General features: G+C 41.5%; 2 protein-coding genes across 3 annotated transcripts; both read right to left on the bottom strand.

The window, feature by feature from the left end:
* Nucleotides 1–557: 557 nt before the first annotated feature.
* dpp9 (dipeptidyl-peptidase 9) lies at nt 558–14,037 on the bottom strand. 2 transcript variants are annotated; one of them, XM_027011336.3, is made up of 21 exons: nt 13,866–14,037; nt 11,260–11,350; nt 10,897–11,135; nt 10,540–10,652; nt 9,573–9,746; nt 9,270–9,441; nt 8,964–9,074; nt 8,502–8,630; nt 6,576–6,637; nt 6,050–6,150; nt 5,753–5,930; nt 5,268–5,427; nt 5,097–5,176; nt 4,856–5,008; nt 3,544–3,679; nt 3,310–3,455; nt 2,986–3,132; nt 2,529–2,681; nt 2,069–2,211; nt 1,604–1,715; nt 558–1,248 (listed from the first exon to the last, which is right to left on the bottom strand). In XM_027011336.3, the coding sequence occupies exons 2-21, from the start codon at nt 11,313–11,315 to the stop codon at nt 1,156–1,158; spliced, it is 2,658 nt and encodes an 885-aa protein (XP_026867137.1). In that variant the 5' UTR covers nt 11,316–11,350; nt 13,866–14,037; the 3' UTR covers nt 558–1,155. The 2 variants fall into 2 exon arrangements, with proteins under 2 accessions (XP_026867137.1, XP_081559203.1); XM_081703077.1 differs by lacking the exons at nt 10,540–10,652; nt 10,897–11,135; nt 11,260–11,350; nt 13,866–14,037 and having other exon boundaries at nt 9,573–9,745.
* A 1,238-nt stretch (nt 14,038–15,275) lies between these two features.
* si:ch211-251b21.1 (putative glutamate receptor) lies at nt 15,276–21,141 on the bottom strand. The gene is made up of 10 exons (XM_035536506.2): nt 21,002–21,141; nt 20,603–20,770; nt 18,747–18,778; nt 18,440–18,619; nt 17,977–18,203; nt 17,737–17,834; nt 17,328–17,545; nt 16,699–16,918; nt 16,112–16,359; nt 15,276–15,909 (listed from the first exon to the last, which is right to left on the bottom strand). Exons 2-10 carry the CDS (start codon nt 20,661–20,663, stop codon nt 15,811–15,813), a joined length of 1,383 nt encoding a protein of 460 aa, XP_035392399.1. The 5' UTR covers nt 20,664–20,770; nt 21,002–21,141; the 3' UTR covers nt 15,276–15,810.
* Between the last annotated feature and the right edge of the window lie 1,104 nt (nt 21,142–22,245).

Raw genomic sequence — 22,245 nt, 5'->3', positions numbered from 1 at the left:
ACATTTTGTAGAGTTCTGTAAACAAGTCTGGCCCTCCTGACCCTGGTTTACCATCTCTTCTGTGTTCTTCTTCGGCATTGTGCAGATGTATTTAACACCTGCCGTACAAGACTGAACAGTTTATGAAGAATATGCATGACTTCTGTGCCATTTGGATCAATGTAATCAGGTTCACCTACCATTAGTAGAGTTAGTGGTAGTTTTAAAGATAGTTGCAAGATCAGTGGTCTTCTACTTCAGTAGGGTTACTAAAACTTAGGTAGAGGGTGCAGGTCCTACATCACAAAAGCACAAACTGTCATTCTTCATCAGTGTTCTTTTTGGCCTTTTCATTTAACACATATACATTTAAATACTACAACAACTACACTATAAAGACACACACACACACGCTAGATATATTATTTAAGTCATGGGTGACAACCACCTGATTAAATCACCACTGAATTGCAGTTATTTAATGAGTTTCTACATATCACACCACTTATAAAAGAATTGGAATTCATAAAAAATATGTTCCTTTAATAATACACACTTAAAATATGAACTGCAGGTAGTAGTGTGAGGTGTCTTTATGCGAGAGCCGTCGTGAGCGGCTACGAAGGTGACAATCCAGTTTGCACATAAGCACAACTGTACTTGCAAAATAGAAAAGCTTGCTTTAAGTTAAAATGATCTGTTAACCAGGAGATAAGAGCATTTCTGTATGGGAGGGGTAATTTCAATGTGAATTCTGTTAAGCCATTAACAGGAAATAAAAAAATAAAGACATTTTGGCAACTTAATCAGTGTTCAAATGGGTTCAAGAGGAAAAGAAAGATATTACCTAGATGTGGCATGAAAATCCAAAATGAAAAGAAAACCAATTAGAGGTTCATGGCCCACAATGTTCCATTCATCAAAGTACTTTTTCCATTTTCACCCCCCCATTTCTTGGTTGTGTCCCTTAAATCAAACCTGTTAAAACTGCAGACATGCTCGAATTTGAATGTCCAGTTCCTGGTTGTTTCACAGACCTTGACGGGGGAGGACGGGTATGCAAAAATGCTAAGGGGAAGAGTGCCGCCCCTGAGCTGATATTTCATTGGCTACTCAAAGGTGGTGGGCTGTGACGGAGACTGGGCGGAGACTGTTCCAGAGAAAGGACAGCCCTCATCAGAGATGCTGCTGGAGGAAGTATAGCAGCATGATTTCGTAGTGCTCGCCAGACTCAGGGCAGCGGATGCTGTGCCGCTCGTTGGGATAGATCTGGTAGGGAAATGGAAACAGGCTGCAAATCAGCATATAAATGGGTACAGTATGGAACAGGGCATCAGCTCTGTTTACATACAGTATTTATTTGATCTAAACTTACTGAGTTCAGCACAAGAGCCTTAATATGTCTCAGTACACCAAGATTACTTAAAATATAATACCAGAATATCCAAATCAGCATACACACAACACTTAGATCAATATAAGATTATCAGACACTGATATCAGCTCAGCACTCTTACTATGACATCATGAGCAAAGCAAATGTACCAATTCATCATTGACCTCTGGTTTATAAAATTAGAGACATCAGTAACACAAATATCAGAATACAAATAAAAGGTCAAACCTGTAACTGATATGGCTTTCCTGCACGGATAAGCTGAGATACTAGGAAGTTGGTGTGGAAAAAGTGCACATTCTCATCAAGGAATCCATGTAAGATTAGCAATCGGTTCGGCCTATGAAGAAAATTATTACAGCGAGTTACTTAAATACACACAACCAAAATCTCACACATGGATATGATGCATCACTACTAATGGGCTCATATAATGATTTACTGTTTTAATGGGTTTTAAACTTGTTAAAGTGAACTATAGTTCGCGCTTCCCAGTATACGGCATAGATGCACGTGTGAGCGTACTATTATGTCCGTAGTTATATGTTGACAAAAACAGTGGGAGTCTGGGAACAGGTCAAGCCTGGTCTTGGTGGTTGATTTCCATGTGAGGATCCTTTTTTGGCTCCAAAACTTCCATTCATTCTAAGCTGTGCCACCGTTCCGGGGGAACAGACTACTGCTCGGACTCACTCATTAGGAAGCTTGTCCACGTGCAGGGCCACAGAGCCCGCTTCGTAACCCTGCTGGTTGTGTTCAGGCACATCCATGTAGCGCTCTGTGTATCCTGTGTCATACGCCATCCATACCGTTACAGGTGCTCCAGCTACTGCCACCTGAAGAAAGAAGATCCATATGAAAAGACCAAGTATAATAAACTGATCAATGAACTGATCCAGTAGTTTTATCACTCACAAAATGCAACAATGGAGCAGTGACGACTATTTTTAGAATTAAAGTGCAATTTTAAATTTGGTTCAGGTTTCTATTTTTTTTTTTTTTTGGTTTGTTTGTTTTTAGGACTCTCTCATACCCAGTTGTCACTGGAGAGAACACGTAAACCTTCAGGAATGTTCCACTTTCTTGAAAGTGGTACCTTAATCATTGTAGCAGAATGGGATATAAGGAAGCATGTGCCAGGCAGGAACATCACCTTGAACACGTTGGGCCGATGAATGAGCCCCATGAGAGACAGGAATCCTCCATAAGACCAGCCGTGAATGGCCACACGACTCAGGTCTATAAACTTGTACTTGTCAGCCACATATTGAAGGCCCTCCACCTGGTCCTCAATTTCCACCTGGCCCTGATAGAGGAGGCAAGGCAAGGTACATGACAGTCAATTTGCTACAATACATGCAAGTTTTCTATTTTTTGTACTGAGAAGCCATGACAACTATGGGAAAAAACAACTATTAGAAAAGATCTGCAATAATGTCTATATGGACAAAGTGATAGCTAAACCCAAATCCAGGAGAAATATTGGCTGTAATGACCACATATGCTAGCATTGGTAACATTTAGAGCTTATTGCTCATCATTCAGTGTTAGCTATGTTAGTGATTTCTGTTTGAAGTTTTCCTTTTAGAAGTGCACCTAATCTGACATACCATTTTGTTTTTTAGAGCCCCCTCAAACTTCAGACCCCTCTGGCACGAGCCTCTTCCGTCGATGACGATCACTGCATAACCCAGAGATGCTAGTGTGTTCAGGCGCAAGTACTTTACGCCTTTGTAGGAGTTATTCACTAACTGCACCTGGGAAAGCAAAATGTTTTCCATGTCCAAACAATTAGAAGCAACAAAGTCAAGGAAAAAAGCTCAGGAGAAATACTAACTTGTATAATTTATGAATGTGGATGTGTGTATTCACATTCAGAAATGATTAGCAATTCTAACTGCAGTGAAAATAAATGGTAATTCTTAAGGACAAACCTGGGGACCACCATATACAAATAGGATTGCTGGGTGCTTCTTGCCGGGTTTCAAGTTGTGTGGCTTGTACAACATCCCATAGAGCTCAAAGCCAGACTTGGCAGGGAACCTAAATATCTCAGGTGGGACATAATCAGCTGGACAGCCTAAAAGAAATAAATGAAATGAATGAAAGAAAATAATGCAGCAGCAGCAGCAGCAATCCTCCACCTCTAAACGTTCCTATTTGTTTACCTGCTGACTCCATCATACTGGCCCAGAACTCAGGCTCCTTGTGCAAAGGGTCACTGTCAGAACCAACCAGCTTGTAGACGTGAACGCAGGGAGGGGTGCTCACATTGCTGTAGTGACTGATGAACATGTCGAAGTTCTGCGTTATGAAACAGGGGGAAGGTGATTGGTCTTTAAGCAGAAGCCCCACTTTGCTTCTATGCTTATGTGTCACAGGGTGAGCACCTGGCTTCACTCAACAATGACACAGATAAACAGAGGTGTCTGCCTGAACCACAGATGTGTTTTCCAACAAAGGCCAAGAGCGCTTACAGTGAACTCAAGATTCATTTGCATTTTGACTGCATTGTTGTACCAGTTCTGCTAAGACCAAGCCAAACTAACAGAAGCCATCTCACTACTAACATAACGTTTGCATCACTTCCTCTATTGCTAGCACGGCTTCTCCGTGTCGAAGCAAACAGGAGCTGCCAGATGCTCTTTATTTGAGCAGCCATGGATGTCTTCCAGCCCCAGCCAAGCACCACTGTCACTTCCATCAGCTGGGCTGAGGCAAACCTCAACAGTAGGTTCCAGCGTCAGGGAAAAAAAAAAAACACTTTGCGGCAGTCGTTTTGTATCAGCCATTCTTCTTGGTGACGGAATGGTGCTGATAGGCCACTCTGATTTGTGGACCCAAAAAAAAAAAAAAAAAAAAAGTCTAAATCAGAGCAGACAGCCTCCCCTAGGGGCGAAGCGTGCATTTGACAGCCCTGGAGAAGTTATGCTAAAGATGTCAGCATTGTTGCAGAACTTTAGCATGTTTAAAGCCAGTTTTGAATCGCTGTGTGATTCGTCATTTAAACAGTCATGTAACAAAATCACTGCATTATTATCTATTTGACAAAATGTTTTCAATCATATATATTTTTTGTCTTAAAATAAAGGGGGGAAAAATATTTAAAACCTTTTTTAAACCATATTGTGAAATCCATATGTTGGTCGTTTGGTTGTTTTCTAATTAGATGATGCACATTAAAATGCCTGGATGGAAAGGTGTTGCTTGCATTCTTAAACTGTACAAATGCATCATGATGCAAAAACTCACAGCAAAATAATGTCAAAAATAGACAAATATTGGTTAAACTTCAGATTTGATGATGCATTGAATAATTTTATAAGGGAGTGGATTGAAATACAATTGTTGCAACATCAGAGATTTACACACCAACTACTGAAAAAATGGAGTGGCTTTTTAATCTCAAACCTCAGCATCCCCTGAAGGACATACAAGCTATGAAGTGCAGAGCAAGATGAGCATACCGGGAACACGTACCTGGCTGACAGAGCAACCGTGGGAGAAACCGGGCTTGGTCAGTCGGACAATGTCTCCTGGAGACTCGTAGCTTACCACGTATAAATGGTGCTCCAGGGGTGTGTCTTTCGTGCCCTGGAAGTACACCAGCTTAGTCTCTTCATTTACCCAGATCTGTGAACCCAAACAGAGGCGTGAGATTAAAAGGATAGGCCATCAGTCGCTTGTCCATACTATTACGGCATGTGTTTCCACAACTGACCTTTGAGCCATGTCTGGCTAGCACCTCCCACTCTCCACTGGTTAAGGTCACCTCCTCCTTTACTGGACATTTAAAATCGTCTAGGGGAACAAATGGAAACATGGTGAAGATGGTGGAGGCACACCAGGAGCAAAAACCAGATAGATGTGACTACGTTGTCATGGCTCTTACCCTCGGAGGGACTGTAGTCTCTAGTCCACTGGTGGCCCCCTGGCAGCAGGAGACTTGTGGCTTTGTACAGATGGCAGAAGCCGGTTTTTGATTCATTCACCCACAGGAACGTAATCTCGTCGTTATTTGTTTGAATGAAAGGATAAAAAATATCGTGGACCTGGCAATACAAAAAAATACAATTACAGCATGTGTCCCTAAATGTAATAAAAATGTTTCATTTAAAACACAGTGACAAAGCAATATAATATACAACACAACAAATATTGTACTAAACACAGAACTACACCAAGGTAAAATATAAACTAACATATTTATTGTCTTCTATGTGTAGACCTTAAAACTATATTTAGACAAATGTCTAAGCCTGAAAGGTGTATATCTGAGTAAAAATCCACAGTGCTGAACTCCATGCTTAGTGTTAGTTACACTAGCCACGCCCCCCCCCCAACCCCCAAATCGTTCATCTGAACGAGTGTCCTTACATTGATCCAGATGTCCGTTACTTCCTCGTAGATCACAAAGGGCTGTACGCCCTCGGCCATGGCCGCGACGTGCTCCTCCCACTGTGGCTCGTCGACGCCCACACTTAGGAAGAGGGCGGGTGGCAGCAGAACCAGCTGCAGCTTTTGCTGACTGCGATCCAGTAGCACTGCCCACGCGCTGCCAGGAGACAAAGAGGCCTCTTCAGATTGTTTGGCAGAGAACTCGGGATTAGAGGATCAGAGAACTGGCCCGCTGGTGGCCACCACGACTGCGTCAGAGAGGAGGCGGAAACATACTATTTGCCGTCTCTTGTCCAGCCGGCCCGCGCAATGTACTCCACCCCAGGAAACAGCGTCTTGAAAGGCAGAACAAGCTCCTTGCTCTGTGTGCTTACAATCTGCATAGTGAAAGGGAAACCAGTTTACATGAATGGGATACAATAAAGAGAGAGACAGGCCGGGGATGGGGGGTTTGGTGTACAGAGGAACAGAGATTGGAGCTTTAAGAAGCAGGGTTTGTACTCAAAACCTAATCCGGAATGATGAACCTCACTGTGAAACATCCTGTTTCTCTGTACACTTTGTGCAATATGTTAGCCAAGGGAGATCATACTAAAAATCGACTTTTCCCGTAGAAGCCATTTTTTTCTGAAAATTGTGGGTTTTTTAAAGTTTTGCATACACATATCCTGTATTTTCTGTTTGTATCTTCATAAAGAGACTAATAATTATATATGGTCATAATACAAGTGCTAAAACAACAACTCCAAATGGTGGCCTAAAACCACAGTATTGTGTGTACACACGCGCACCAGAGACTTACCTCACCATCCTCGTCAGTTTGAATCTCTACCAGTTTCAGACTGATCTGTGGGTTTTTACTCCCTAAAAGCACAGAAGACTAAACGTCAGCATTCTCTGAAACCAAGGCAATGCAAACAAGTCAAGTCAAGCAAACTGAAGACAGTACGTTACCAGGGAAACAAAAGTGAAATAAAACGGGTATGGAGCACAGCATGGATATAAGGGCCAATTACTGCTCCAGATTTCCTCGTTTACGTACGTGTGTGTAGTTTATCACAAAATCTGGTGCTCAAACATGTGCCCTATTTAGTATACCATATACCACAGTAACTGTATTTGTAATGCTCTATCAAAAAGGTCTAAACAAAATCTTTAAGACCTTTTTATCAATCTTCATAAAAGTTACTAAAAATTCACATTGCTGAAATTACTGATACTGTAGGTACATTCTGTTTATCCAGCATGCTTTATTACTTTCAGGGTTTGTGTATTAAAAAATTCTGTAGAAATAAACCTGTGAGCTTCTTGCTGTTGTTCAATAGCAGATAACTAAAACTTTAACAAGCTGGTGAACATTAGTGCTCTAGCTTGCTAAGAGGTAGGTCAAATTAATGAACGCTTACTTAAGTTCAACCAAAAGCATGACAGAAAAAGCAGTTGGGTAGGAATAAGAGACTGGATTTTTTCATTCTAAAAGTAGCCAAATTTGAAACAAAGGTCACAGTTACTGTGGTACTGGTTGTATCTGCGGAATGATAAATGTGTCCTGCCATTTCATTGCCAAAAGGTCACATCCTAATGTTATCTTAAATCCAGTCCTCTTCAACTTAATGAACTTAATGCTGTTCCATATTCACATGGGCAACACAAGTAGACAGTCTGAAAAATGCTTCACGGATGAGGTTCTACGCTTTGGATCACAAGCAGTTTCAGTCGTGCAGTAAAATTCCTAAGACACACATACACTTAGCGAGCACAGACTCGGCACACACTCAGTAGCGCAGCTGATCATGGCAATCTCCCTGCCCAAATACACCTCTGGAACTTGGTAATTCACTGATTAGTTTGAAACAGGTGTGTTTTGAGCAGAACTGTACACCCCTGCCCTAAGAGCAGACAGCAGGACATCTGGCACAGAGCTGTTAATCTGTTCAGCAGTTTGTACTCATGAAAATATTACATCATCCACCACTGGGGTCTCTGTGGTCTGTCAAAGTTTTGATACTGCTATGCTCCCAAGTGTCTTGCTTCTTAACAATGTTCCAAACACTTGCTTTTGACGTACCCAATGTTCTTCTTGGCCAAAATGAAAACCAAAATTCAGACACAGGTCAAAAACCAAAAGTGAAAAAAAGTTCTGGAATTGTCTGTTTTGTTTTCAGTTTGCTGTTTTGTACAACTGTATAAATTATACAAATTTTCTCTTTAATTATGCTTTTGGGTAAATTATAATAGAAAAACATCAAGTTCTTTCAATAGCCCTGCTAACCTGCCTCTAACCTTTGCTGAATTGTAAAGAACTGCAATCAACCTGTCAATCCACCATGACCTGTTGTAGCAGCTATAATGAGAAACAGAAACATTTGGTCAAGCTCCATTTCACATGGTCTCACTATTTAAGCATGTGTGAAGGCACTGAGCATTCTGCCTCCAGTGCAATACATCTGGGACAGCGTCAGCAAATGACAATGCACGCATACGTGAAAACAATGCAAATACAGGATATAGTGCAGGAAGGGCCGAAGTAACATGCAAAGTATTTATCCTTAAAAAATAGAAAGATCATAACACTTGTTTGGGCAAAACCAAAAAGCGTGATTGTTTTGGGGCACCCCTACTCGAAGTTCATCAGTTTTCAAAAAGTTATGACTGTGACTCTTTCAAATGAAATGACATTCAGCAGAGGCTGTATTCTCCGATGTCAGCGTGCAGATGTGAACATTACCAGTGCGCGGGTATCTATACACGTCTGCCTTGCGCTCCTCCAGAGCTGGGGAGGGGACATGAATGATCTCAACTTCCGACTCATCCACCTCTTCATAAAGGACCTGCAGAATCTTGCTCCCATCTGCGTCTGAGTCACAAGAGAACAAAGAGAAGGAAACATAAGGGTTTGCAGTGAAAAGCCATTCCAAAGTGTGCATGGGAGAAGCTGTTTATGAGGAACACGATGTGAACCAAGGGTGCTAGCTGATAAATCACAGTTCCAAAGCAAGCTTTCTACTTTAGCCAGTAATACATACAGAGTTAGCCAGCAAGGGCCATTTAGCATTTTATAAATGACAGCATACTAAAGTGTGCATACTGGTATTCATTCGGTGAGCACTTTGGCATTTAAACGCCGAAGTAATGACGCACGCTTCGTTTTGTCCGACAAAACCTGCAACAGGCTGAAGCTTTCACAAACCTTCGCAGACAGCTGGACACCACCAGTAGCCAGTGAAACGATCAAACTCTTCCTGAATCACAAAGGTTGCAACGCCTGCTGACTTCGGGTCATCCTTCACGTTATTCAAACCTGCAGCGAGGACGAATTACATACAATTTGTAAGAAATGTTAACAACAATTATCGCTCACGGTTAAATGACATCCCTCCCATTACAAATTTAATCTGAAGGATACTCATGCTTGTCATATTCATTAAAAAGTGCATAGGTAATATCTGAGCAGCAAAGCACCCTCAGGCAGCAGTGGGGAAAAACCTCATCTCACCTTTGTGACAAAATGTCAGCCTTCGCTCCTCGCAGGTTTCGATGTTCGTCACCCACAGGTCATTGTTATTAATGAACGCTATGAAGTTGGGATCACCGGGACATATCTTGGGGTCCATGCGAATGCCTGAGCACTGAGTCTTAATCTCCACAGGCTTCATGGGGGCAGCCTGCTAAACAGTACATGATTTTTCAGGGCATGGGGTCAGATGGGAACCAGGGCCGTTTTATGCTGTAACACCCCGGGTAAGGCAGGTTTATTTGAGCTGGGGTGGTGACAGAGAAGAAAATCATGCTGACTCACAATGAAGCCATTATGCCCACCATCATGGCAATAGAAAAGGCTGTTGCTAGCTTGGAAGAGGAAAAGGCCACTTTGAGCGTGATAGTCATAGGACGTGATGCCAAACACGCCTAAGCGCTTCCGCTCGCGAAGGAGCTCCTCCTCTCGAGAGTACATGCCTTGATGTGGAGTCGCCTGAAGAAAGAGCCCGGCCAACAATGACAGCTGTTATTCACTGCTGAGTGGGCCCTCGTGTCAAAGTTAACCTCAGTCACTTATAAAACCCTACAAATTTGTATCACTGCTAAATTCATTATATCGGTGTCATCATAAAAATGACATTGGACATGGTTTTGCCACCACTATGACAAAACACTTTGGACTGCATGTCAATTGATGCCTCAGATGTTCATACACAAATAAAACTACAGCCATTTGGTCACCAATTTCTTCTTTAAGGTGCTCATGAAGCCAATACAGAAGTTGCCACTACTTTTCATACCCATGAAACCGTACAGTCTTATGATAGGTTGATTCATTTTAACAAAGTCCGACATGACGCAAAAATAAGACTCATCTACCAGTCAAACAACTAAACAATGATCCATTTTCTCTTTAGAACATGTGCGTTGTGACAAAGCCTGAGTGTTGTAATCTGCTCTTGTCAGCATGATGGCCAAACCACCAATAACACTTTGCTGATTTTTTGCAAGGACACAAAATAAACGCACTTGGAGAACAGCATTCCTGAATCACAAAGTCAATCACGTCTGCACATAGATGATAAATAACAAAAGGTCACAACAAAAGCATATTTTCTACTTCCATCAGCCTTACTTGGCAGCCATACCTGCTGATACCAGGCAGTTAAACTGACTTTGTATATAGATAAACATGCAGTGTGTCCTGTCCAACTGCAAATTTAAACAGTACAATTTTTTTTCACATTACACCGAAATATGCTTAGTGGTTTAGGGCGGCAGCTTGCCTGAAAATGATCCAACATCTGTTTCCACGACAAGACCAGAAGGGCCTCTTTCCTGATCTTCTTTGGAATTTCTGAGTACAGTAACGAGTTTTCCCTGCTCCCATAGGGCATACCTAAAAGAGCACAAGTTAAGAAGGCGTTATGACAATACTACCATTAAGAGTGTGTTATGACAGTAATGTCATTAAGAGGTGGCAGACCCAACAGCAAGATCTGTCCATAGGCTGGGGGTCAATGAATAAACCTGCGAGCATGTCTGCGTCTGAACAACTCTGTAAGGCTCTGTAAGGTTTTGGTTGAGCTTAGCGCCTTCAACCTTCTTGACCACAGCACCTGCTGCTATGGAAAAAACATTACCTAGATAGTACAGCCGATGGGAATGGGGACCCATCTCATCATGTTTCTGTACAAACTGGAAGTCGTGGGGCGCCTTGTTGATGATCATGCCAGAGTACTTCCGGCTCCCGTGGATGATTTCCCGCAGGCCATCCCACGAGTGCTTCTCCACAATGAACTGGGACGTAGCGTCTTCCATTTCCACCACCTCCGTGCTATCTGAGAGGTCATCCACTGCAGTCATCTTGACAGCTGAGAAACTGAGCAAAGAACTTCTCAAATGCTAACAACATCACCGTAACTGCATCACGCATTCAGCAGTCTAAAATGACAAAATATCAGAAGCCAGTGTTTTTTTTTTGTCCAGTATAGATTTTTAATTACCTTTTCCAACTTCCTTCGGTTTCTTGTTCAAGTTTCACCCTTTTTACTCTATACATTAACCAGCACACAAGCCTCCACAAGATCTGTCAACCTGCAAATAAGGATGAGAGGATGTTTTATTAATCAGGTCCTTAAAGGCTTCTAATACATGGTAAAATACCCTTTTAGATGTGAATATGCATATAAAAGAAAACCACAAATATTGGAAGACTGGCTAAAATTAACAGAATAAAAGCCCATGCAACAACGGTACCAACACCATTCATTGAAATGCACCTCCAAGATCTTCACCTAAAGCAAACAATGTATTAAAGATTTTTACTAGTATCCATAGTCAAACATGTTAAATCACTCTCTGAAAGAGGCAACATAGCAGCAATAGTTATGAAGCCTCCTAAAATTACTTTCACCAAAGAATAGAGCTTCATGTCAGAATGAGCTATGTGACATTTTTGACACTATATAGTCCTATCCATTGATACTTTATTTAGCATTTTGCATTGGCTTGTGTATTTATGGTATTGTATGGCTTTTGAATTGCATACGCACTCTTACCTATGCTTGTAGTGATCCTAATATATATATATATATATGATTTTTTTCAATGACATGCTTGCCTAGGCCTTAGCCTACCTTCCTATTTGTTGCATGCATCTGCAAAATGATTTACAGGCATGGAGTATGCCTCCCTGTGGAGACGTTTCCCCATTGGTTAATGAATCCACACCATGAGGAATTTTTTTGTTGCTGATTACAAAGTCATTGGAACAATCAAGGCCTTTTATTTTATTCCGAGCAACTACTTTTGCTATCAGGACAGCAAAGCAGTTCCTCAGATTCTAAAAACCACTGTGCATTTTCTCACCATCCAAAAGACACAAATTAGATATGTGGATAAGGCAGTTGCATCCCAGTCAGTGGATTTTTGTGACATATGAAATTACATCTTGGCAATTAGGCTAATTTCTTGATTTTGTATTTTTAACTTTATGATACAGAACTTCTCAATTTTGCTAATAACCACAAAACCCATATCTATTTCTTAAGTGTTGGCGAAGGCTTTCTCTCAGCATTCAAGGTTCAAATTTGGAAAGAGAGACTCCACTTCTTGAAACAACACTGTGGTTACAAAGGCAGCCAAAATGTCTGTAGACACACATGATATTCCTGTCAAGGCTCGTTACCTGGGATTCAACCTTGAATGGCTCATTTGCTTCAGTAAGCATTTATTTCTGTTAGGGGTGACCTGCTTTTTTGTCTTGGCACAAATATATCATGGACATGGGGAATGTTCATCTAGGTGTCTGAAACCTAGAATATTCTTCAGACATGTATAAATACACACACACACACACACACACACACACACACATAAGGTGTGTGAAATATATATATTGTTGACGAACATCTGTCCGAAACGTTCTATTTGTGTCGATATCAACTAGACAAAATGTTTTTTTTCCTAAAGTAGCCTAGCTTATCATTCTGCAGTCAATAAAATTAATAACTGAATTAGCAAAAATATTATTGTTCGCTCAAAATGGTTCACAATTGATGTCTCAGTAAGCTATGGGTAAGCTAGTGAGCGAAGACTAGCTAGCTAGCGTTGGCTAATAACATCATTTATTAGCTTAGCCACCTAGCTGGTGTCTAACTAGGCTACAGTGTACTAATCTAACACACCAGCCGTCACTAGCCCATCTCAGCGGTTAGCTGTCACGTACAATCGTGATTCTTTAGTTGCGGTTAAGGTATTACAGCATTGCAAGCAATGACGAGGTATACCAAGATAGCTAGCTTTGATATTAAATAAAACAATGTAGACAGTGTAGCTTGAAGTAAGTGGTTGCTACATTTATATATATATATATATATATATATATTTTTTTTTTTCCGTTTCTTATAGTTAACTAGCTATCGTTAGGTTGGCAGATTTAGGCAACATTAGCTAGCTAGCTAACTAGCCTCAGGGTTCTAGCTATTACTCGCCAGTTAGCTAGCGCCCAATATTCTAATGGTAAACACTCCAGTTAGCTAACCTAGCTAATCAATTAAACTGAGGTAGTTGCCACAACTACCATAGCTAACGCTGGCTGTCTGGCTAGGTAGGTTAGTCAGTTACATCATAACAGTGGTCATCTGGCCATGCCGCGACAAAAGATAAAAGACTGCTCATTTAACCAGCTTTGTTGCTGGTAGCTACAAAGATGGCAGGCTAGCAGCTAGGTGACAGCCATCCAGCTAACGTTAGCGGTGAGTAAAAGATCAGGTTCAGCGAACCCAGCTAACGTTCCTGAAATAGTAAGCTAGCTAGCTGGCTAGCTACAGTGTAGTCGGGGCAGTATCGTATTGTTGAATGTAAGCAGTAACACTACTTTCATCAAAGACTCAATTATAAAATGATCATATTTTGTCATTTTTAAACGGATTTAGTGAAAATACAAAGAAATGTCTGTCCATAAATGTTGAGAATGCGAGATATATAACCTTAACTAGCTATTAAATTGATCTCGCTTGGATCAAGACAGTCGGCCCAGCCCGGCATTGACATGAAAATGTGCAATATTTGCGACTGATGCTCAGTCACTTCTCATTGTGGTACTTACAGGTATAGCCTTAAAGAGACTCTCTCATCTGTGACCTGTTGAATTTTACGCGATATTCCTGATAAAAACAATATCCATAATCTGTGAGCAACACAAAGCAAAGAATCATTAGGTGCTCACGAAAACAGGAACGGACATCCCTGACATCCTCAATTCCGGGCGGAAGTGTTTACGAAATGACACTTCCGGTTTGTTTATTGACGGCTTTAATGAAATGATGTATCAAATAAATTAAGCAATCGATAGTAGTAACCAATATTAGCAAGCAATCAATAATAGAAATAAGTTTTTTTTTGTGTGTTTGAGAAATAAAAGAAAGAAGTAGAGGTCTATGTAATATAACCATGTGCATATCTGACCCAGAATAGGCTGCTGAAAGATCTGTTGGAAGCTCACCCAAAAGCCTCACAAGTGACCTGTTGGGACTCCTATTCGGATGAAAGGAGAATAAAAGTGTTCATAACCAAGTATGAACTGTTAAACCAGCTTAGTCATTCAAAGGAACAACAAGTCATTTTTACCAACAAAAAGTAGGAAAGAATATTTATGAATGTGGTTGTTTATTATTTTAAAATTTTCCTATAAAGTGTAGTTCAAATGAGAGTCAAATTACTTTGTAGTCCTCAAATGAACCAGTTTATGCTCTATAGAGCGGGCCTCCCAGAAAGAGTCAGGTTGTCAGTAATGTCCGTTATAATGTGAAGAATCATTGGGAAAATGTCTTATAGCACCTTTAAGTGTGTGTGTGTTTGTGTGTGTGTATATATATATATATATATATATATATATATATATATATATATATATATATATATATATATATATAATCAACTTCATAATTTTGTCACCTTAGTGTTATTCCCTCTAAGATTATTTTGAGTAAGTAAGTATTTTCATGCATGAGACAAAATGTAGATTGTTCAAGAATGTTAATTTTTAAACATCAGCTTCACACCAGTGAGGTAAATATTTTAAGTAAATATTTTTATGCATGAGAGAAAATGTAGATTGTTCTTTCACATTCTGTTTTTTTAAATCATATTTTTGTCAGATAAAAAAAAGTTGATTTCTGAAAAACTGAATGAAGAAGAATGCAGTGGGATCTTTTGAAAAATGTTAGATTTCATGCGAAGATGGTGTTATGGTAGGACTTGTCTTGACTAGAGGTCATACCTGCAGTTACAGAGGCAATGCTTGCACACTGAGAATACTGTATTCCTATGTTCCACACCATACAGAATGCATACAGTGAATAAGAAAGGGCCTGAGGAATATTAAGGAATATTTTCAATACAATACTATCTGTGTGAAATATTAATCTTTTAATCCAATTACCCGTAGCTCAGGGTCTATTTATAAAATTAAAAATAAAGTTGCAGCTTCTTGGTAATGAAACACTGTACTCCTTAATGCAGTAAAAATGCAAAAAAGTTATGTTTGGTTTTTATTCTTATATGTTTAACTGGCATTTGTATTACAATATAAAAGCAACAAAACAAGGCATGAAACATTCCTACATTCCACATAGTCCTACAATTTTATCTCTTTTTAAACAACATTTGAACCAAATTGTATTTTTCAGGTAACAATTCATCATCTAACTGTAACTTCAGTTCCAAATGATCAGAATGTTTAACCAAGTTATCATCGTTGCCATTAGATTAGCGTGCGGCTTAGGTATACTACCACAATCTATGTGAAACTAGGCAATAAAGCATGCATACATGTATGGCCCAAAAGCCTAGTTCTGTGTGCAGTAAAACAAAAAGACATGATGACAATAAAATCAAAATGAGTATTCTGCTTTTCATATGCAGTTAAAATAAGTACAGGATAATTAATAATGTTTTGATGTTGTTTTGTAGTTGTTGCTATCGAAAACAGAGACTAAAATCCAGTGAATAAGTGAGCAGACCTCCATGCCATCTAAAAGTGTTGGGCCAATTTAGGCTTTGCATTTCTCAGAGTCTTCGGCTGACGTCTTCTCCTCTCTTCCTCCAAATCGCTGACTTAGTTCAGTAGTTAAAACAGAACAACAGGATTTCTACGAGGAAGAAAAGTGAGTTGCAGAATCATGAACATCATGAAGCATTTCTCGCTTTCACAAACCTGTTCTGCGCATGGCGGTAACAATGATGGTTGATGACACATTACTGCAGTTGCGGACAGTGAAATAATGTCTTCCAATTTGAGAGTTCTCACAGTCAGTGCTCTGGGGCCGGCGGCCACTCCCTGGGCCAACCCACCTGCTGTGTGCTGGCGACTCTGCGCGACCTGGCGGCCAGCTCGGCCAGGGCGGTGGCCACGCCCAGTGCCAGGCCAAGCGCCAGCAGCAAGAAGATGCCCTTCAGGCTGCCGGCCTTCAGCGGGGAGGCCTGGGCGGCTTCCGGCGCACCGCAGCTGCTTGCCCACCACTTGCTGCGGAGGAAGTCGAGCTCGCCGGACTCACTTAGCTCCAGGATGGCCACGCTCAGATTTTTCACCATGGGAAAGCCTTGGAGCACATGCAAACATCACACAGACATGCCAGCGCAAATGCATTCAGTGACAGTGTTGAGCTGGAAATCACTGCAGCAGCAAAATGAGAACAGTTGGGAGGGTGGAAGCAGACATGGTTTAATCCTACTCTTAGGCTTCAGGGGACAACCAATCTCACAGATGGCATAATTCAGCTGACAATCAAGCTTACGCTGATTAGTGGGAAAGTGGCCCCAGATCCTTTCACTGGCAAAGAGAGCAGTGCCCATCACTGCTTTCTGTGCCAAGAATGTTAATTTTTAACCATCAGCCTCACACCAGTGCCTGGCGCTTCACGGGCCTGACGGCGACGCACCTAAAGGAGCGGCGATGCTGTAGCCCCTCATGCCAATGACCTCGGGACAGCGCGTGAGGTCGCAGTAGCGTGCCACAGCCAGATCCAGGGTCACAGACTCGCCAATAAAGGCGTAGTTTCCTTCCTGCACCTTGCGGATGCCCTCATCCATCGTCGGCACCCAGCTCTGCTTCCTCTCCATGTTCTCATAAATGCGCCGGTAGAGTGGAAGGTTGGAGTTCTGCTCGAACAACAGACAAGGACCGTGATAACTTGAGGAACCTGACTGATAGGTGTCACGGTGTCATAGAAACAAATTTATCTACTATATAACAAAGTGTCCTGTGATGATTTTACATGGGATGCATGCCCCTTTGCGGAATAAAGGTCAGAGGCCTTAGGTTGTTAATACAATAGTGAATTGTAGCACTGCTGGCACCTGCCTGCCTCTCCGGTTAGGAATGTGAGAAATCATGTTTCTGTTTCACAGCACTGGCATGCTGTTAGCGTCCAACAAGCTCATTCGCAATAGTAGCGTAATAAAATTAGACAGGAAAAAGCTATGAATTACTTCTTTTCATTGAAGGTTAGTAGCAGTGAAGTGAATAGCAGTGGACTGTAACTGCACACATTAGCCCACGCTGCCTTACCTTGAAGAAAGCTAGGGATGACGAGCTCCTGAGTGTGCCATACTCAATCACATTTTGGTTGGCAAGGTCTTCAAAGCTCTTTATTGCCACCTGCTTGGTGTCTGAGTGCATCCAGGAACTAAGGTTGGCAAAATAGCAGGCCAGAATCACTAATGAAAACAACCACCAAACGGCAGTAATCACCCGTCCTGACACAGCTTTGGGGTGAGGGCCAGCACCTGCACGAGATGTTAGAGTTAACATCAATGACATTCTTTTCAAGTTATTATTAGTCATCCTCACTTGGTATTATGATTAAACAATAAAAACAAAATGTGGATCATAACTGTTAGAATAACAGGAAAGCCTTTTATGGTCAGTGAATAAGTGTGTGTGTGTGTGTGTGTGTGTATTAACTGCACGCGATCACCTTGAAGGGTTAGGGCTCCGACAGTGTACCAGAAGCTGTATGAGAGTGTGAAGTGATTTTCCTCCGTGTGAGGTTGATTCCATTCACATGGGCTGATGCTTCACAAAACCCATCCAGTTGCACAAACACACAACATCGATTTTCAGCCATATTTTAATAATAACCAAACTCTCTCTGTAATAATGTCCTCTATAGACCATAACTGGAGATAAGAAAGAGAGGAGTGTGAGTGCCTCTTACCGAGCTACCAAATAGATACAGAAGGAGGTTAACAGATAGGAGACCAGTATGCTCATCCACATCTCGATGGAGAAGAGGTTTAAAAAGCTAAGGTACTGTGAGTCATCAGAGGCCATGTCCTTCTTCATGACAAAACTGATGCCTGTTTGCATGAAAGGTTTGGTCATGTCCACGACTGTTTCCCGAACAGCAATGAGGGTAAGAGGTGCTAGGGCCAGGTCTGCCTCCTAATGAGAACACACACATACACACACACACAAATACATGGGATATTGGTTATTTTCACTAACGTGTGCCTTCATCTGAGACATGTTAAAATGGCAGTTTTAGCTGATTGACATTGTGATGACCATCATAGTGTGGTGGTGTCTAAGGGAATCAGACATTTTAAACACTCTGTACTATTACAGTGTGTTTTGTTTTGGTATTTCAAAATGTATAATTTTTAGGTGGATATACTCACCCCTCTCACAACCTCTCCAATCATGCCTATCCAGTTGCCGCGATCGTCTTTTGCCCCAAACTTTCCGTCCTTTACCAGGTGAACGTTGTACTTGAAGCCTACTTTATTGGCGAGCTTAGAAAGCAATTCCATACAGTAGCCTTCGAGTTCAGATCCTTTGCTCATTGTGTATGGTTCTTGCTGACAACAGAGGTCAGTGTTCATCAGTAATTATAATCATTGTTTCATTACTATTCAGAAATGGACATCCAAATTTAGGGCTCTTCACAGTGAAACTAAATGTAGTCCTTCAGTGCACAGTGCCTACCTTAATAGTTGTCACCTTTAAGGGCTGTGGATCTAAGAATGACAAATATGTTATTAGGTCAGTCATACACCAGCTGACTATTCACTTTTACATTACTGCTATGCATTCATCTAAATGTTTAATAATTACACCCAATCTCATTTTAACATAGTGTAGACTAATTTAATTTGAGGACCCAATCGAGTGCTAAACCAGTGATTAAATCTTAATTAAGAACCAGTGGAACAATACATGGGTATGGTAAACAAGTCATAATTTAGAGAGAGAGAGAGAGAGAGAGAGAGAGAGAGAGAGAGAGAAGAGAGAGAGAAGAGAATAAACAGCTTCTCTTAGTCTGACAAGAGGCAGAAATCTTGTGAGACATTCTTGGCAGGAAATAGAGACTTTCATCAAACTGTGTTCTGCTCTTTGTACTCATCTTCACTCAGAAGGCAAATATCCCTAAAGTTTACCAGACAGGGACAATGACTCGGTTGTGCTGCTGCTCTTCGCAGCCCAATCACAAGCTTCATGGCCACTTATCGTGCTTTAAACGAATAAGTTGTTTTAAAAAGGACTTGGAGGAAGATAAACAGTGCACTGTTGTGGAGCTCGTGGTACCTCCCGGGGTGGAACGGATGCATGATCCAAGTGTGAGTGTGTTCCAACAGCCTGACAAAGAGACACCAGCGAATGATGGGAAAGTGGCCTCCTTTGAGTGCTCCGTCTCAACTGATTCTTTCCCTTTTAGCTGTTGTTGCTATTCTTAACACTTAAGATGAACAGTGTAGAGGAAAGGTCTTAAATCACAAGCAGCAAAAGGAAAAAGAGCACCTGGGACTACAGAGTCATTCACAATCGATAAATGGAAGAAAGCGATGTGTATTCAGCGCTAATCTCACGTTTGTGTTTACATTCGGAAAGTTGATTTATTATGCGCTGATTTACTGTGATGCTGAGGGAAGTTTCTGGAAGATTGCCGCCTTTCTCAAGTTTCATAAACAGAACTGTTTCTGGAAAAACTCATTTTTATCAACCAGAAATACATCCGTTTTGATTACACCTTCATATACTCTAAATGCTGGGCCATTTTATATATTTTTGGAGTGAAAGTTTGCTTTGTGCATCAAAGGTCTTATACAAGGCTGAAAAAAACAACAACAAATGAGAGGGTGAAAACATTCCCTCCTTCTGTCATGTTCTACACTGCGTAAGTGTGAAGCGAGAGTGTTTCACTGAGGCGTGGACGTCCGTAGGAACCCGTTGGTCACACAACGGCACTGATGCCCAGTATCGTTTTTTTTCTTCTCTCTCCTCCAAAATATGAAAAATGTACAAGCCATCAGAACCGCAGCCATGTCATAGCCTGCCCTGCTGCGCTCACTGCTTGGTTTGTGGGTGCTAATTGATTACTCACAGGCAATTAAAGCACGTCTGGCCGGGCCGCACGGGGCACTCAGATCGAGAGCCAGGTGGCCGCAGTGGTCAGGGACCGTGGCACTAACATGTCACGCGTACCTACATCCTGTTGGAAGACTTATGCTGGCTTACCAGATGAAAGGCGGTGACTTTAGGAAAGTCAGTTAAACGCAGCCTTTAATGTTCAGTGCTGCCTGTTTATGAGACTCTTGAGATATATCAAGGAAATATATGTTTCACACCACATGCAGGTCACATTTAATTTTTAGTTTTGCTTCCTTTTCTTGTTTTTACTTTTTTTCTTTCAAATTTGAATGATACCAAGTGTTATTTACATAAAGACAAAAAGTAGAATAGAACAGTTAAAAAGAAGTAAAAGCTAAGCATGTAGGTAAACCACAGTTATTCCTAGTGTATAGCGATCACACCATTGATTATGTCAGATTTGATATGGTTACCTGCGGTGCAGAGCACAGCTAACGATGCCGCAGTTAGCGAGAGGAGCCCCAGAGATGCCATTGTGCTGTATTCTGCACTCCACAAACGCACGTGCGGCTGAGCTTTTCAACACGTGATCCAAAGATCAGGGAGGAATGGCTCTTTGAAGTACGACACAGTTGATAGCACTACAAAATTTTAAAAAGAGAAGAAGCTACTAAAGGAGTTAAATGACTACTTTCACTATTTGATCTTAGAATGTGCCTGAAATCAATGTCAATTATTGTTCACAGTCTAATCCAGCTAACACTTGCAAATGCAAAAGGAATCACAGAAATGCAGATGGAATTGCAGACAGGAATATACAGGTCAAGGTGTCAAAATGAAAGACCAAGATTACAAGAACACGGCAAACTCACCCTTGTTTGTGATTAGCCTTCTTCCAGTGGGCAGACCATCTAGGTCTCTCAACATTTAAAGCATGTATAAACAGCTCAACATCAGAAACTGCCCAATGAGAAAGAGTGGGATGTTCTAGAAAGTCGAGGGAAAGGGGGTGAGAGACTGTAATCGTGAAATCTCCAGGGATTTGTGAGTACGGGAGGTGGGATGTGGAGCAGTAAGGAACTGGACACAAAACAAGCATGTGCTTTGAGTCTTTGTTTCAGAGACAGTGTTATTGCAGCTAAAATAACAAGGGAACACCTCAAAAACCAAGTCAAGTGAATACAAATACACAAATCTCCTATATTTGTCAAAGTGCTGCTACTTCTACTAATATCAAAATACTACTAATGCTACTGATGCTAAAAAACACTACAGCAAAAATCACTCAGAACATCCACAATTATTTAACACCAAAGATACAGATTAGTCCTTTTGTAGTTTTCCACAATTATTCTGAGACTTAATAATGTTTGATCTTTTGATCTGTAGATTCCTCATTCTTACAAAGGTTAAATAGCAAATAGCAATGAGTTCACTCATGAGGTGTTTTTTTTTTTTGCTGTTGTTGTGGCCTCCACTGGACTTAATTATACTCTTAAGGCCATAATTTGAATATACTACACTTTAGAAGGGGAACCCTGTCTAGGTCTAGTAGAGGTTTTAACCCTCTGGACAACTTTACCGCCTCTTTGGAGGTGGCTGCACTGGCTTCATGGTGATGCCCAAATGCTGACACCATCCAAACCCACCGTGTTAAATACGAACTAAAAGCCCTGACCCCACGCCTCCTGAATGCTAATGAAGCACACTTTTGTATGAGTGACATGAGTGTACAATCCCTGTCACTCACCGAGGCTCGTGGGTACTAGGGCGGTTTCGGGACTGCGGAAGAGCCCCGGCTCCCCTCGTATCTCGCCGGCAACCATCACCGAGGCGACTGCCAGCCAAGGCATGTCTGGGCCATTGTCGTCCTTGTCAGTCATAAATGAAGACGAATCCATCGAGGCGGCTTATGGGCAGTGCGGCAGAGGGTTCCAAGTGACGAGCCAATGCTCTCCACGGCACGGTGAACAGCGGCAACTGCATTAGGTCAAAACTGGCAGCCGGAACAGAGGCGCTCTTATGGGCCTCTGGGTCAGAGATGCAATTGGCTGTCAAGTGCGGGGAAAGACTCGATTTTGTTCCCGGCGACATTTTTTCCCCAACAGGAGTCCTC

This window comes from Electrophorus electricus, chromosome 20 (assembly GCF_041902795.1).
Source record: "Electrophorus electricus isolate QZ-2024a chromosome 20, ASM4190279v1, whole genome shotgun sequence".
Taxonomy (NCBI): domain Eukaryota; kingdom Metazoa; phylum Chordata; class Actinopteri; order Gymnotiformes; family Gymnotidae; genus Electrophorus; species Electrophorus electricus.
The sequence above is the reverse complement of the archived record's forward strand: the minus strand, read 5'-3'. Positions and strand labels throughout refer to the sequence as shown.